The following is a 17,170-nucleotide window of genomic DNA, read 5'->3' as shown; positions in this document are numbered from 1 at the left end:
GCTTTAAAGAATCTTCCATCTGATGGAGTTGTTCCAATAAACCACCGTTGTTGAAGCATAATGGTGGTTGTTTATCCTCATGTCGCTTAAAGCGCACATCATCATCATGATTAGACCGTTTATCCTCATATCGCTTAAAGCGTACATCATCTTACCGCTTGAAGTTTTCATCCTCATGTCGCTTAAAGCGTACATCATCCTAATGTTTGGAGCGTTCATCCTCATATCGCTTAAAGCGTACATCACCCTGATGCTTAGATCGTCCATCCTCATGCCGCTTAAAGCGTTCATCAATATATTTTTTGAAGCATGTCTTTTCATGTCCCTGAAAGTAGGGCTGTAAAACGGATAATTCGGATACGGATCTGCCTATATTCGTATCCGGAACCGAATCCGAAAATCTATATCTGTATCCGTATCCGAATCCGAAAATATTTAAAGAATAATATTTGAATCCGGATCCTACGGATACTATCTGGATACGGATAATATCCGAATCCGATTTTCAATCAGATTTTTTTATTTTATATTAAAAATTAAAAAAAATTAAAAAATAGTGTAAAAATTAAAAAAAAAAAAAAATTTAAGTAAGAGATAAAGTGATTTAATCATATTTTATTTTTCAAAAAATTAATTTTATTTATTTTTTAATATAATCGCTATCTTTAAATTGTTGAATTCAAATGATTTTTTCTACATATCTATACAATTTTATAAACATAATATATTCGTATATATGTATATATATAAATATATATATATATATATGTATTTATATATACACATAAACACAATATAAATTTAATATAATATATTTTTTATATTATTTAAATATATAAATATAAATTATATTAATTCGAATACGGATATTATCGGATACGGATATAGGCATATCCGTATCCGTATCCTCAATCGTCGGATTCGAATACGGATAATATCCACTTAATTTCGGATGCAGATAATATCCGCTTTATTTCGAATACTTGCGGATTTTTCGGACGAATATCGGATTTTTCGAATTATTTTGACAGCCCTACCTGAAAGCATTCATCTCATTGCCGCTTAAAGCATCCATCATCATGTTGCTTGTTGCGTCCATCTCCATTAGAGTTGTATCCGTTGTTGCGAGAGTTTCCATCATTGTTAGACATCTATTCCTCCTAAGATTTGATTTGACTCAAGCCCCTCCTTATGGAACCAATCTGTTAACATAAAAATTTGGTTGACAAAGATTTGAGGTTCACGGACGGAATCAACATATGCAGCGGTGATCGATGATCAAGGAAATCACCGGAGTGCGTTGATTTGTGTTTAAGGAACGACTGAGATTGCTGTGGTTTATGTTTACCTTCTCAGAGCTCTCAAACATGTACCCTCACAATGTGCCTATGTGCCTCCTTTTATGGAGTAAAAATCGGACGTAGTTCGGGAAAAAGAAACCTAGATAGATTTGGCTTCTGATTCTGTGGCCCGATAGAAGTTGTCGAACCAACATCCTTTTATAACCCGAACATTGATTTGCTTTAGGAGTGCCCAGCGATGCGACCTAATCACAAAGGCCCAATGCACGGTTATGACTTTGGAACTTCACGGATAAGGAAACTCCCCGGCCAGGGGATATCCCATCCGCTACCGCTATCTTCATCGATCGTAACCGTGGGTATAGCCATGACTTACCGCAAATGCTCAAGCGTATCCTTGCCCTCCGATGAGGATAATCCACCAGACTACAGGACAAGTGATCTCAAACATATAAGTGTAAAGTGCGGGATAACCCCAAAGTCTCTCGACGAGGACAACCCACCGAATACAGAGACATGACACCCAAAATACACAATTAATGTTTACGATCGCTCCCCTACGAGGACAACTCACAAGACTACAGAACGATGCCTTCGATACTTTTTCCGGGATGTTGGGCTCCCGAAGGCCCTGTTCCCCACTTAGGGCGCGCCCTAAGAGGGTTTGGAGCCCTTCGGAGGCCCCTTTTCATGCTTGGGCACGCCCGAAGCATGATTGAGATCCACCGGGGGTTCCTCCTTTTTACTTGCATACTTTTCATGTTCTATTCATTTACCAGTTTAGTTGTGGGAGCAACCTCTTTGCTAATCCTTCATCTTGCATTGCGGTGCGGCCACCCTGTGCGGCCATTTAGCACGGGGTGTAGGGGTGTTCGCGGATTGTTTTGGTCCGGATTCTTATTTTTTTCGAACCGAACCGGTAAAAACGGTTTTTTGAACATCAAATCAATCTCAGGCCAGTTAAACGCCGAGACCAAACCAAACCAAACCAGACCATAAAATAACGGACTAGTTCGGTTTCAAACCACGTTTTGAATTTAATCATTTAATTTTGTTTTATTTTTATCAAACTTACAACGAAATAATTATTTAAATAAATGTAATATAAAAGTTCTTATATATCAGTATTATATATTACATATAAGTACTATGATATATATTTATAAATATTTAGTTTACATATGACTTTCATATACTTTAATTTAATTTAAATAATATGTATATGAATTGGAGTATAACTGGGACATATTAATAATTAACTTAAGTTTTTATTTAAAAAGTAACTTGATGTTTTTAATATAATATACACCCACACATTCACAAAACCATAATTTATAATCTTAACTTGTAGGTATATACTAGAACTTTTATATATTATTATATAACGTCTGGTTTGGTTTAAACGGTTTTAATTTATTGAAAACTATAACGGCCGTCATAGTATCCTTGTCGTAACGGCCGTCGTACGCTTCCTTCATTATGAATGTTACAAGCTTTCAAGGTTATAACCATCATAATCTTTTATATAAAACTTCACTAATCGCCGTCGTATCCCCTTATTTAGATTTTTTGCACTTTAATATACATAACTTAAATATTATCAAATTAAATGTTTGATATATACACTACTCCCTCCGTCATAGTGAATGTATATTATTTCATGGGACGGAGGTAGTACCTTACTCTATTCTTAAAAACTAGCTCTATAGCCCGTGCAATGCACGAGCATACTCTATATTGCGTTAATTCAATTTTATTTTATAATTATAATTGCTAACGGTATATTTATGTTATTTTCCGATGAATAAATGATATATTTATTTGTGTATGTGAGCATGAGTATTTGTGGTATGATTATAATGTTGTTGCGATTATTTGTTTTAATTACAATTATTGACAGTATATGCATGTCGTTGCCCGGTGGATTGAGTATGTATTTGTTTGAATATATATGAGTTATTTTTTGGATGTGGTGATATTTGGGTTGAACATATTCTTGAAAATTTGACTGAAACAATATAGGTCATAAGTGGTATTTCTTGTTGTCCACTGCTAATGGCGATCCATGTGGGTTGTTTTAAAAAATTTTGTGGTATTTCTTGTTGTCCACTGTTATAGGTGATCCATGGGGGTTGCTGTAAAAGTGTTTGTGCTTATTTGAGAATACTGCAAAATATTTGTACATTTATATTTTATTTTTTATTGTTATTTGAATATATATTATTGACCTCAATAACTTTTCACATCTCTCATTCAATATTAACAAATACATAGTTCTGAAAATGTTAGACTTCTTCTGGTTTCATTTGATACAAAAATATTACTAAAATTATCTGCTTCAGTCGTTGTCATTCTTTCAAGTTGTGACGTGTAAGGTCGCAACTAAACATCAACATAAACCAACACGATCATATGTTTAATGAAGGCTATAAGCCAAAAATTATATGTGTGTCTGTATTCATTTTCTACCATATATTTCAAAGAAAATAACACATGAGAAATAGAATGGTATATAACTCACTTTGGACGATTAAAGAAAATAATAACAAGATATCTTGGAGGTCGATTACTTATACATAACACAATCTTTAGCCAGTCTGATGCACGTACATTCTCTAAATATGTATAAAATATTGATTTGTTCATAATTATTCAATTTGTTTGTATGTTAAAAATGTGATTAAAAATATTTTATGTATTTGATGTGTTAAAAATGTGATTGATTAGTGATGCAACACTTAGTGTCAATACAAGTTTGAATTATACTTATATATATATATATATATATGAAAGTTCCTTAATCTTTGTCTAAATTCGAATTTATTTGTACCATAAAAATATAATAGTTAAAGTGACAATATTATATATAATTTATCTAATTAGATGCATAAATAGTTCAATGCACATATGTATGCTCGATACGTAGTTTGTTCAGTTGACATATAAATCATATGTTATTAATTATCAATTTTATAATATGAATACGTGAATTATAAATATTAATATTTAGAATTTTAAATTTTACTGAAATATCAAAAAGTACTTAATTTGAATTAGGTTTATGTTTGATATGTTTCTCACGTATAAGTATTGGATGATATGTTATTATGAATAATATTATTGACAAAATATATGTATATATGGACTTATTACTCAAACATAAATCTAAGTCAAAATAAGTAGTTTTTGATATATATTTCAGTGATATTTAAAAATATAAATATTAATAGTGCATTAATTCAAAGAATAAATGTGAAATAAATATCATTAAATTATGAATAGACATGAAAGTATGTATAATTCGTTATTTTTTTAGATTTTTTTATGTGTTTATATTATAATTGCGGTTAGATTATTTTTTATGTCAAAAATGTGATTGATGAGTAAAAATTAGTAGCCCGGTCAAGTATTCAATTCGAGTATTCGCTTATAAAATGTTGGTCTGATTCGAGTAAATACATATACATGTGTGTGTGTATGTATGTGTATATCTATGTATATATGAATATGTATATGTGTATACTAATCATGTGAAATTAATAAATTTTAACAAATGATTATTTAGTTAAATAAATTTTATATTTACGTTAATGTATATATTAAGTACACAATGGTGAAGCATATTAATGATACGTCAATTAATATATATTAATTATGAGCAACAAATTTTATATAGTATTAATAGTCAATTAATAAATATTAATTGTGAGAATAAATGTAAAATAAATATTATATAAATATAAAGTAGGGGCATAATAGTCAAATAAATAAATTTACTCAACAAACTGGCTTGTTGTTGTATTATATATATATATAGTAGTTAATAGATTAATTAGCTATTAAGTATGTTTTAATAAAAATTAGTTATTAATGCGTAGAGAATTAAATATCTTATAATAATAAAGCTATTAATACGAAATAAATAGGATGGGGTTAAAATGTCTTTTTAAATCTTAGGGGTATAACAGTCATTTTACTTTATTAAATTGTCTCATTGAAATTAGATAAGGAATTCGAACTATAATGAGAGAAAAATATCAATTTAAGAAAAAGTAAAGAATAGAGTTAAGACAAACAGCAAAATTAATTCTATATTTTTTTACTTTCACCGGCATTATAAAAATAGATGGAATTACATAGGTGATAGATAGGGGTAGTAATTTCATACTAATGTTGAACAAAATGGAAGACTGACAGATTAGTTTCTGGAAACCTGAACTTCATCGCATCATTAACGCCGTGTTTGGTTGATGCTAATAATTTAAGTGAGACCAGATAAATGTCAACCACTTTTCTTGTTAATGTGGAAAATTAATACTGCTTCTCCCAGGATTTTGTAAATATGCATGTTTTGTGGAGTTTATAAAAACAAGAAATGGGGGTTGAAGCATCTTAAGTTTATTTTTATTCTGTCAGCTGATTAAAGAAATAGGGTTTGTATGGGCACACAAGTACTGTACAACTTTTATGAATTTGAAATATTTTTATCCATAAAATTTGTATAAATATATGGGGTCTATAAATATTTATAATTAAAAAAACAATCAAAATCTTACAACATCACTTCTTATTATTTATACCACATAAAATCAGAAAGAAATAAGCATAGTGTATAAAGTACTTTAGATATTCATGGTCCTTTTTTGCAGGCAAAAGATCAAGTTGAATCTTACATAAAAAAAAAAGTATATCGATCCACTATCAATGTCTTAATTATGAGGGACTTTTTATTACACATAAAAGTTATTTACAATGTTTCATATTTAACTGGCGTTTGAATGACAGAAAATAGAACATATGCAATCTAGTATAGTACAATCACGAGGATGCTAGAAGAGATAATTAAACGAGGACAGGAGAATTATCAATTACTAAGTATAGAAAAATTATTTTAATTTTTAAGAAATGAAGTATAGATCATTTCTACATTTTTTTTACAAATTATAATTTTTCATATCTATTCATAAAAAAAAATTGTTTTATGAACATCCATGTCTACATACATTTACATACGGCTGCAGTTTATTAAGTGTTAAAAACTATTGATTTATTTCTTTGAAATGTCTCCGGAGTAGCAGCACTTTCTAAAGATTACACGTGCCTATGTAGTAAATTATTTATGCATGTGTATCGTGTGATATTACATATTAGACATAAAAGTATAAATAAATCAATATAGTCCCCGTTTGTATATATAATGTTGTTTTCCTTTATTATATTCGATGCGTTTCGTAATTACATTGATAAAAGTTGAATTTGACAGCAATGGAGAATACACCGACAAATCTTACAATATTACATCTAAATGTCAATTTAGTCCAGTCAATTTTATTTGGTGCCCCCCGGGCCTACGCCCAGCTGAGGGACAATGTTATCTTTTAATCTGTATATATTTGACCGCTTCTAAATTTTCACAATGCAAATTATATTTGATTTCAATTATTATCTTAGTCAGATTCAAATTATTGATTTCAATCTCACAACACTCAGCGAACCGAATTAGACCAAATAGTTTCATTATCTTATGAGAAATGAGAAAGTGAAAAACAGAATTATTCAAAAAAAAAACGATTAAAATGGGAAGCAGAGAGTACAAACAACGAAATTATTAATATTTTTTACAGATAATAAAGTAAAATACATTACTTTCAGTGTTGTTGGGGGATTAATCTATTTTAGATTCATTATTATTATACACCAAAGAGATTTGACCAGAAATAGACCACATTTCCCTGGAAGAGAATAAACCTGCTGACCGAATTCACTGTATTTTTTTATAATCCCAGCCTTCGGACAATCTGCTACAAGGCCTTTCGATCACAAAACATTGAAATACTCTCAACCAAACAACACCTCACCTATGAATTCCACAAATTAAATAAAAGCTGTATTATATGACATTGCAACTATAAACGAACACCCTATTATACATCCTTGATTCAACAACTGTATTATTATGATTTTGCAACTATAACGGGCACCTTATTATTATACATCTTTGACCTCAGCATTGCATTACTAGCAGTGCAGATTTGGTCTATAATGAACACATTGACAACTTATACACACCAAATGACTGTAAAAACCAAATAAAAATCACAACACAAGAGCTGCTAAAAGCTCAATCTAAACTATTTCTATAATTTTATTAGAGTATTCAACATCACTTACACCAATTGCTACAAAAGAATTTTGAATCGTTTAAAACGAAGCATAAGAAATTATAATTAACTGTGGAGGCTTGTGGGAATAGCCCAATTACCTCGCAAGAATTGACTAACTCTCTAAAAAGAAAGAATGAAATGTACATCAAAAGAAGTCACTACTGTACTACTTTTTCCCATCTACTTGAAGGAAGAATAAAGCCCCTCGTACCAGATATCGACGAACACGCAGGTGTCAAGAACCTTAAAAATAACTGGTGCTACGTGCGTCAAATTTGAGACGCAAAGCTGGTCAATTTTCCACCACTCCTCCCACAATCAAACTATATATTGCATCTTCTGTTGTTAAAGCCCTCATTAATGGCGTCGATGTATAAAGTCATGTTAAGAAGCTGCTTTAGTCGGATCAAACAGATCAGTAGCAAAGTCAGGCTTAAGATATTTTTGTCAGTCAACCAGATCAGTAATTATTAGTATTCAACGCAACCTGCCGTCTAACCCCAAAAAGAGGGACCTTTAATTTTTAAGCGCTTGGGCCCTATCTCTATTGGAGGCGGGTCCCTTGCGGGCTTGATCATTTTTGTCAAAAATCTATCATCTTTCTGGTTCTCAATGTGCTTATTCACTGCTTCTTTGTGTGCCAATTTCTTGTACTTAATGGAGATGGGAATTGGTGCATCATTAGGATACCTATCCCTGGAAATACTCTTCTTAGGTACTTCTTTGGAATGAATTGCACTTGAACAAGAATTATAGCCTGAATCATCGGTTGTGCTACAGCTAAATGATATCGCTTGCCCACACTTTCCATTAGGCTGATGCTTCTTCAGTCGCTTAAGCCCCTGAAAGAAGCAAAGGCATACATAATGTGGAGTTACATAAAACTTTAAATCAATACTAAAACATCCAGATGCTGCACACATTACATTAATATGTAACACATAGAACCTTTATTAGTACTTATGCAGGAAGAAATCAATAAGCACAATGTGTTTGGTTCAGTCAGAATAAACAATATGATTCGACTTACTAGTCTGAACTGGTTTCTCAATTAACTTAAGCATCCGCAATTAGCTTACAACAAACGTTAAACCTTATATCAAATATAGGGACCAAAAGCTTCTGAATGTTTATGCACAAAACAATATTGCATTTCATGATAATAGCAACCTACAAAATTCCTTTAAAGATACATGAACAAATGCAAGTCCAAATACACTGACAGTAGTTTTGTCACTGGCAATATCTAATTCATGATTCCTACTTGAGCAACTCGGTAAAATTTCGTGTTAGAGATTTTTACTAACTGCTATAGTTAGAGAAAAAAAATTCTCACTTTAGTGATATATGGCAACTAAAGTACGAGGGGAGATTGCCACCCCAAACCAATTTAACAGGGTGGCAGAAGAATGAAAGCTTTACCTGTCTACATATCACTTCATTAGGCGGCGGAAAAACTTGCATATCACTTAAAAGAACTTGAAATTAAAAGCAAAACAACATATTCTAAGTAGCAATGTATATTCTGAAGGCAGCACTGAAATTTATATTATATGAATGCAGGTTATACCTGACGTTCAAAATGCAAGGCAGCATCATTGAAGTCTATGTTAGCCATCTTAACAGAAGATCGTCGTTTAACCCTGAATATTTCGGAGTCTGACTCTTCGATGTCATGACTGTCAATTGGTTTGACCTCAGAGACATGACTACTTTGTTGGTGTGAGACACAGCTTTCATTCGTCAACAAGGAGATTGAAGGATCATGAGCGTAATCAGGCACTTCGTCAGATGATGCTGAATAGACCAGCTTTCCTGAGTTAAAGTCGACATTCTTCTGTACCTGCTAAATTGATCCAGCAAGAACTTTATCTAAACTGAAGTGGAGAAAATGATTTTCAATTTAATATGCAATGGCCCCAAAGGAGTCTGAGAGAGGTTATTGAATAAAGTCTTACGGATTGAGCCATAGAGAAGTTTTCAGTGAGATCAATCAAAGTATAAGGAGTTGATGCAGCAGATGAAGCACGAGAAACAGAAACATTTAACACTTCTCTTCTGTGATTTCCTATGGCTCTGCATGATGTAGACAGTTGAGAAGAAATACCTGCTGAATCTTGTGAATAATCATTAGCTCCAGCATATTCAACAGAGATATGAAATTTTAGCTTGCAATAGGGAGTGTATCCATTTTCTTCTGCGCTGGGAAACATCTTAAAAAGCAGATACATATCATCGCCTTTCGTACAATGACGTTGAGCTTCAAGAATTACAACCTCCTCCTGCTCAAACTTTTTCGCTGCAGCTTCCATTTCTGAAATATCTTCCCTTACAAAGAGAGTTTGATTGCCACTACAAGGTAAGTCGAGTGACTTGATATCTGGAATGGACAATCAGAACCAAATCAATAAGCAGAATGTCAACTGAGTTAAAGATATCATGTAAAATCTACTGTGGAAGGATTTGGCAAAGAATCACATACTGTGGCGAAGACAAACAGCATGCGGAAGGTCACAATTGCAGCTAAGATATGCTAAATAACAGTCACGTTTGCAGATACTGCAGAGAATAGTTCCATAAGGATTTGAAGAAACAGCACTGCATGCTCTAGATTCCATTAGGCACCAACGAGCACGATGCTGGAATCGCATCAAAGTTATAAAAGAAGCCTTGATGGTACGATGAGATTTCAAATCTGCAGAAGAATAATCTAGGTCTTCAACTTCCGAACTCTTATACAGAATCATTGCTTCTTTGCAAAGCAGCTCCTCATAGGGAAGAAGAGGTATCCTGCTAAGAAGTGCATAGCGTCGACTAGCAATTGAACCTAAAGAAAACCAATCACCAATGGCAAAGTTTACAGCCTCTCCACAATTGAAACCTGAAAATTTAACACAATAAAATTTTGATATCCCCCAATAAAAGGCTATTTAATAACAAAAGTGATGATCACAGGATGTATAGAAAATATGCGAGATAATTAGATAGTACAGAGTGAACACACTTAACCAGGAGTCTACTTTCTATTTCTAGGACATCACTAATAGTGACTACTTCTAAACAAAATTAACATATGTTATGTACTACTATTTAATATGAAAAGTTGGTGTATCAGCTCTTAAATAGTTTCGATCTGCACTGCTTGTCTTCAAGTCAGCTCTCAGTTTGTTCAGGGGCACAACAGGTTTTTTTTAAGCCGAAGGATTATTATTTATAAATATCATACCATGGCTAAATCCTGCATGATACGCTCTAGGAAAAGTTATTACATATTCCCCTGGCTTCTGCACGGCTTTGTAAACAGGTACACCTTGTTCTAATAAAATATTTGGAGGAAACATGGTTGTCTTCCCCAAAAGAACATCAAATGCTCCATCCACCCCTTTTTCTGATAGAATATCACGATCATATACATACTCCCTAACCACTTTCTCAAAATTCAAAGCTGCATGACCAGGAATGCCATACCAAGTTTTTGCCGCGCCACAGTGATGATAGTTCATGCTGCACCAGGAAAACATCCAATGAGATATCACATGCATAGAACATTACAAAAGTTACTGTGAACAAAATATACCTATACAAGTAATGATCCTCCACATGCCAGGCAAACATACTAAATAGCATCCCAATATAGAGCATCGGCTCAGTAACTCCCTGCGAAATCCACATAATGAGAAAAAGATAGCCTTGAAAAAGGTGACTTGAATGTTGATCTGAAAAGGAAAGTTATCGTGTTACCGGAATAATTGTCTCCAGCAACCGTAAAATAGACTTCGGAAGACGAGATATATTCTGAAACCAAAGTAACACAATGCATAAATCATCATTTACATGAAATATGAAAAATCGAGAAGAGAGGGGAGATAAAACTAAAAATGTAAAGTTTAAAGCCAAAAAAAGATAAAAGATTAGTGTTTGTTGTACCAATTCTGATCACTTGTCAATGAAGCATGTGGAGAGAAAATAATATTTATTATACAAAAAAAGTTAATTCTAAAGCTCCGAGAAGTCAACAATGTAGTAAACATTTTTGTAAACTGTACTGCCTCACAGCACTGGTCCGAATATTACTCCTTTACATATTTGAGGTTTGGCTCTTACTTTTTGTCTAGTTAACATGTTGTATTGCACAGTAATGAAACAGCACTTTTAAAGTAAAAAGAAAAAAAATGCAATCATATATAAACCTTTAAGTTCCATTTGCTTTTTCCAAGTTGGTCACTAGGAGATGATGAAAATGCACTACCGTCAACATCGCAGGCATACTCAACACTCTCTGTCTTTCCACAAGCTATTTCATTCCAAAATTCTTTTTCCATGTATGTGGCAGGAAGACCTCCACCACTACAATATCTACGAGCAAAAACCTTGTTCGCCATCTTCTCAAATTCTCGAAAAGTATAATTTCTGATATATTAAAAATATTAAAACCTGCTAATACACTAACATCCTATATATACATTATCATTAAGTTGCATAAACCATACCTTCCACTCTTAAAAAAGGTGACTCTGTCATCAGTATCCCACTCAGCAAGACGAAGAGGCTGCACTCTAGTGGTGAACTTAAAACCTGCGTTTTCTTTCATCAATACTATACCAGCAGGCACAGATGCATTCAGAGGGGAAACAATCTTGCAGATACCTGCATGTTCAAATTGTAGACTAAAACCATTAAAAATTGAGTTTGTATTCACAGCAGATTCAAAGTTGAATCAGCTTGAAATATTTGGTCACAATTTCTAGTGCCCAACTGCTAAACAATTAATAAAATCATCAGCAGTCACATTACCCTTTTGCATTATGTCCAAAGCATTTCTAGAATTAGAATTAGACAAATTAATTGGTACACACGAAAAATAAAGTATTGATTAACATAAAAGCAGAAAAAAAGGAGAAAAAAGGAGATAATCTTAGATGCTCATAGCGCCAATAAAAGAAGTATTCCAAGTTACTATGTGCAGAATAAAAACCATTGCACAATATAATACACTAAGGCCTAAGAAATAATTGGAGCCAACCCTAAAAATTAATTTCTTGATACAACAAATAAAAGCCACCCAATGAGCAGTATAATAATAGTAATTCAAGTCTGAGAAGATATATTAGACTCAATATAAACTTTGTGAAGTTCAAGATAATAGTCCTATGCAACAACAAAATATAAGTAACTTCTAATTACTTGAATAGCATTCACGAGTTCTCGAAAATAGCATTCTTATGTTTTCTGAAGTAACTAATCTGCAGTGAGGTGACGACATTACACTATATACATGAAGAGTACAGAACTACAGTTGCAGATGTACTACATTACACTATTTCGGGAAGTTTTATGATTGTGTCATATCCAACATATTCATGTTTTTTTTTCAAAAGTTATCTTTTATTCATGTTGTGACTAACAATAGCATTTTCAATTACCCTCTAGCGGATTATATCAACAGTTAGCTGCACGAAATAGCATAAGACACTATAATATGAACAAATTCTTAAGTAACAACTTCGACCATGTTTAAATATTATCTGTGTTACTATTTTCACACAATAAGGTAAAATTCACATTAAACGAACGATATATTAAAAAATAGAAAATTATACACTGTTATTACTGGATTATACCAGTTATATATGCAATTTTGTATATTTTAGGTTAAACATGGAGAATACAAGTAAAGCACATCGCCGAAAAATGAATATAACCATCGAAAATACAGACCTTAGACTACAAGTAAAGCACAAGTCAATTCAGCTTTAGACTGTGTGTGTGTGTGCGCGCGCGCGTGTAGGAAGCATCATTACCAAATTTTGAAGCTTCCGGAGCTATCTTTTGCAGATAAACCAGCGGGTCCTCAAAATCCTTTTTACTTGGATAGTATACGGGGCACTCTTCAATATTATCAATCCACTTAAGATCAGCTGTATGGAACTTGTCAACCTTCTGCTTTGAGAAAAAGTTACTCCCACTTGAAACATCACCTAATCGAGCACATGGCTCATTCTGTGATCCCATGCCACATGATGAAGAAGCTCTTAAAGTATCTCCCCCGCTTCTAGTCGTCAAATTTCTGACACGTAGCATATTATCCACACTTTCAGATTTGATTTGCTGAAGTTTCTTGCTCTTTAGAAATTCCAATTTTGCCTCCCTCGAGAAACGTGCCCTTCCTTCCACCTTCAACAGTAGAAGCCAATCAGAGCATAGTTCAAAGGATAATAAAGGAAAACAATTAAAAGAGATAAGTAACAGTAAAACCCTATTTGTAAAGCGAAATATCACAAATCGCAAACGGGGAAAGAATTGATATGAATTATAATTTAACAAAGACTCGTGCACAAAATGTTAGAAAATAGGTTTTTACGTCTTTAGTAACTTCAGGTCACGCCTTACCTATGTGTGCTTAATATATTCCTTAGTACCACTATTACACCGTGTTTTTCTAAGTAAATATATGTCTTTTTCGACCACACTAAATTGCAAGACCTACATGAAAGGATATCCTAAAAATTATGTGCCGCTAGCATGGGCATGAGGAACCTACCTATTGGTGCAATTTTTCATATACCACAATTCAAAACGTGGCCATGTCTTATATGCTATTCCAAAAGAAATTCTCCTAAACCCTACTTACTAATACCATATATGATATATTCATACTTCCTTATCTGAATGGTTGCACCGAATAGGAAAATGAAAAAACAATGCATCTTACTCGAAGCTCATAGCAATCCCCGGTTACTGTAATGCAGCTAAAATGGAAAAAAGAAGCTCCACTAATAAACATACATTTGTTCAAAGAATTTTCATAAACACTCCCACCCTCACATATTAAATTGACAATATTGACTTGAACAGGAAAAACAATTGACCAAAAATTGTACCCAAAATTGTATGGTCTGTGTGAACGAAAGGGAAATACAAAGTGTTATCACATAGTGGTCCACATATAAATTCATTGACCAACAAATTAATAAGAAAATATAAATTACACAGTTACCGGATTAAACCACCAGAAATGCAAAACTATATGATCACAACAAATTAACCAACAGCAAAAATTAAATTAACTGCAGGCAAAACAAAATTAATATTAATCAAAATACGAGATCCAAACCGGAAATTTTTTAAAAAAATTTACAACAATAGAACTTGAACATGCGGTAAAAATAACAAAGTTCATACCATCTCATTCCAAGTTTCTTCTGTACTAGCTTCCGTTTTATCCGAGTCAATGAAATTGAACCTGAAAATCATAGAAAAGGCCCTAAATTACGATCATAAGCAATTAATCACAAAAGAAATTGCTCGATAACCCTACATTTCCGTGTAGAGCACGTTAACGAGTTCGTACCAGAATTCGAACGAGTCAACTCACCGAGTCACCGGACCAACGCCGGAGAAATTCTGAATACGTTAAAAGAAAGAGTACTAGTTCGCCGAAGTTAAAAACAGGTTCGCCGGGAAACGAGGTATTTTCCGGCGAGAAACGAAGGCGTCCGGTGAAAGAGAGGGAAAAATTTGTAAGAGAGAGAAAGAGGAACAGTAGAGTAAAAAGAAATCCCCGTGAAAAGCTTTCCTAAACTTGAGAGAGAGAGAGAGAGAGGTGTTTTTTTAATTTATAATTATATATACTCAACAATGTATGTGCTGTAAGCCTGTAATGAAAGTATACTAATTTTGTTTTACAATTGTAGAATAGGAAAGTATTCGTATGCCTGTCAAAAAAAAAAGTATTCGAATGTTTAGTTTAATTAATAAAATATAACTGGATGAGGGGATGGAAAGTAGTGGTTGTTGGATTTGTTCAACTAAACGCGTCGTTTTGATGTTTCTCCCAGGATTCCTATTTTCTTCCCTTCTTTCAATGAAAAACCAAAATCAGGCATGTTGAGCCATTTCCCTTAAATTTAACTTAATTCTCAATAATCATGTGTTCTTAATTTAATTAAAAATTTAAACTAATTACAATAGATTATAAATAATTAAATATTAAACGGTTGAAATTGAAATAAATATATATGTTTCAATATAATTAACCTCATTGAGATCAATTTTAGAGTCGTCAAAATAATTTTTTGAAATAATTGATCCATTAAATACTTTAATTTTTAATCGGAATTGAGGTGCATTAAAATAAATAGATCGACCCAAAATAAGTGATTCATGCAAATATATTTCTTTTAATTACAGTAATTTTTAAAATTAATTAGTTAAATAAACATAAAAAAAAAATATTTACCATTTAGCAAAAGAATTATTGATCGACGTTCCAAAATAAATGCTACTCCCTTCATCTCATTTATATCACAGTTATTTATTCATTTGTTCCAAAAATATTAGTCACTATTACCATATAATGCAAATTAAGTCATGTATATGTTAATATTTGAGATTAAATTAGGCAACTTTTTCTTGATTGTTAAATATATTAAGTTGGGATCATTTTAAAAGTTGGTTTTATTTAAACATTTATATAATATATATGTGTGTGTTTGATTTAATTATAATAAGATATATACCGTCCCAAACTCGAAAGAAAATAAAAAAAGTAATTATCATAAAAGATAAAAAAAAAAAAAGAGGGAAGAGCAATAAGATAAACATAAAAGCAGCAGCACACGAAATAGCAGACACGTAATGGATTGGAAAAGAGACGGAGCCACCACGTTATTATAAATCAGTGTAGTGATGACCAAATCTTTGATTTCTCATCGGTCATTACAAGTTACAACCGAGTATATGTATCACTTTACCATCTACATTCTACTCTACTCATGTATATGGACATCAAGCCATTAGTCGCACTTTTAGTGATGTGATCTCTTTCTTAATCGTTCTTTTTGTCCACTCAAATATTTTCATAGCTATTGTCTTTGACGCTCTCCCAGTCCTAAAAGGACTATATTTAAACAGTGCCAAAATAATGTTTTCAGAAAAATAATAATTGCAAGAATAAATGGGAATTTTAGTCTATGAAAATATTATTTTAATCTAAAGTCTAGAAGCATATAAATAAAGAATTAGGTTTTATTAACAACATAAGAGATTTTATAATCCTAACTTTACATCTATAATATATTATAATATAATGTAAAAACTATATACACTTATAAGTTATTGTTATGAAATAATTTAAAATTTCGGTTTTAAAGTATTTAATTATCTAAAAATTATAAATAATTAAATTTCTTGAAAGGTAATGAATTATTGATTGTTTATTTGATTCTGCTGATTAAATGATTTTTAAGTACTTGAATAGGCAACCATTATTATTGATTATCAATTTACCATTATCATCTCATCATTCTTTTAGCTTACTATGCCTTGATTGTTTATTTGATTCTGCTGATTAAATGATTTTTAAGTACTTGATTAGGCAACCATTATTATTGATTATCAATTTACCATTATCATCTCATCATTCTTTTAGCTTACTATGCCTAAACATTACAGATATTCCTACAAATTACTACTCCATACTGTCCGACCATTTATATACAAATTATTTGGTCCCTTTGGACAAGGAGGACAAATAAAGCATTAAATAAAGAGTGTTGCTTGTGATGGATATCAGGTGAGAAAAAAAAGAGCGTAACTTAATTAAAAAGGGTAAAAAGTTGGATAAAATGGTGTGATTAATTAATATAAAATGAGTGTAGTGGAAAAAATTAGTAGTTATAGTCATTTTTATATTATAAAATTATA

At 32.1% G+C, this 17,170-nt stretch overlaps 1 protein-coding gene across 6 annotated transcripts; it reads right to left on the bottom strand.

The window, feature by feature from the left end:
- Positions 1 to 7,422: 7,422 nt before the first annotated feature.
- Positions 7,423 to 15,151, bottom strand: LOC141664320 (lysine-specific demethylase JMJ13-like). Of its 6 annotated transcripts, none has more exons than XM_074470244.1 (12): positions 14,817 to 15,151; positions 14,648 to 14,708; positions 13,267 to 13,639; positions 11,956 to 12,112; positions 11,656 to 11,875; positions 11,207 to 11,260; positions 11,043 to 11,122; positions 10,692 to 10,969; positions 9,948 to 10,346; positions 9,424 to 9,845; positions 9,036 to 9,311; positions 7,423 to 8,307 (listed from the first exon to the last, which is right to left on the bottom strand). In XM_074470244.1, the coding sequence occupies exons 2-12, from the start codon at positions 14,648 to 14,650 to the stop codon at positions 7,960 to 7,962; spliced, it is 2,610 nt and encodes an 869-aa protein (XP_074326345.1). In that variant the 5' UTR covers positions 14,651 to 14,708; positions 14,817 to 15,151; the 3' UTR covers positions 7,423 to 7,959. The 6 variants fall into 6 exon arrangements, with proteins under 6 accessions (XP_074326345.1, XP_074326344.1, XP_074326342.1 ...); XM_074470243.1 differs by having other exon boundaries at positions 14,841 to 15,151; XM_074470241.1 differs by lacking the exons at positions 14,648 to 14,708; positions 14,817 to 15,151 and adding an exon at positions 14,178 to 14,503.
- Positions 15,152 to 17,170: the final 2,019 nt, after the last annotated feature.

The sequence above is a fragment of the Apium graveolens genome, chromosome 6, assembly GCF_009905375.1.
Source record: "Apium graveolens cultivar Ventura chromosome 6, ASM990537v1, whole genome shotgun sequence".
Classification (NCBI taxonomy): Eukaryota; Viridiplantae; Streptophyta; class Magnoliopsida; order Apiales; family Apiaceae; genus Apium; species Apium graveolens.
This window is presented reverse-complemented; position numbering and strand designations above follow the sequence as displayed.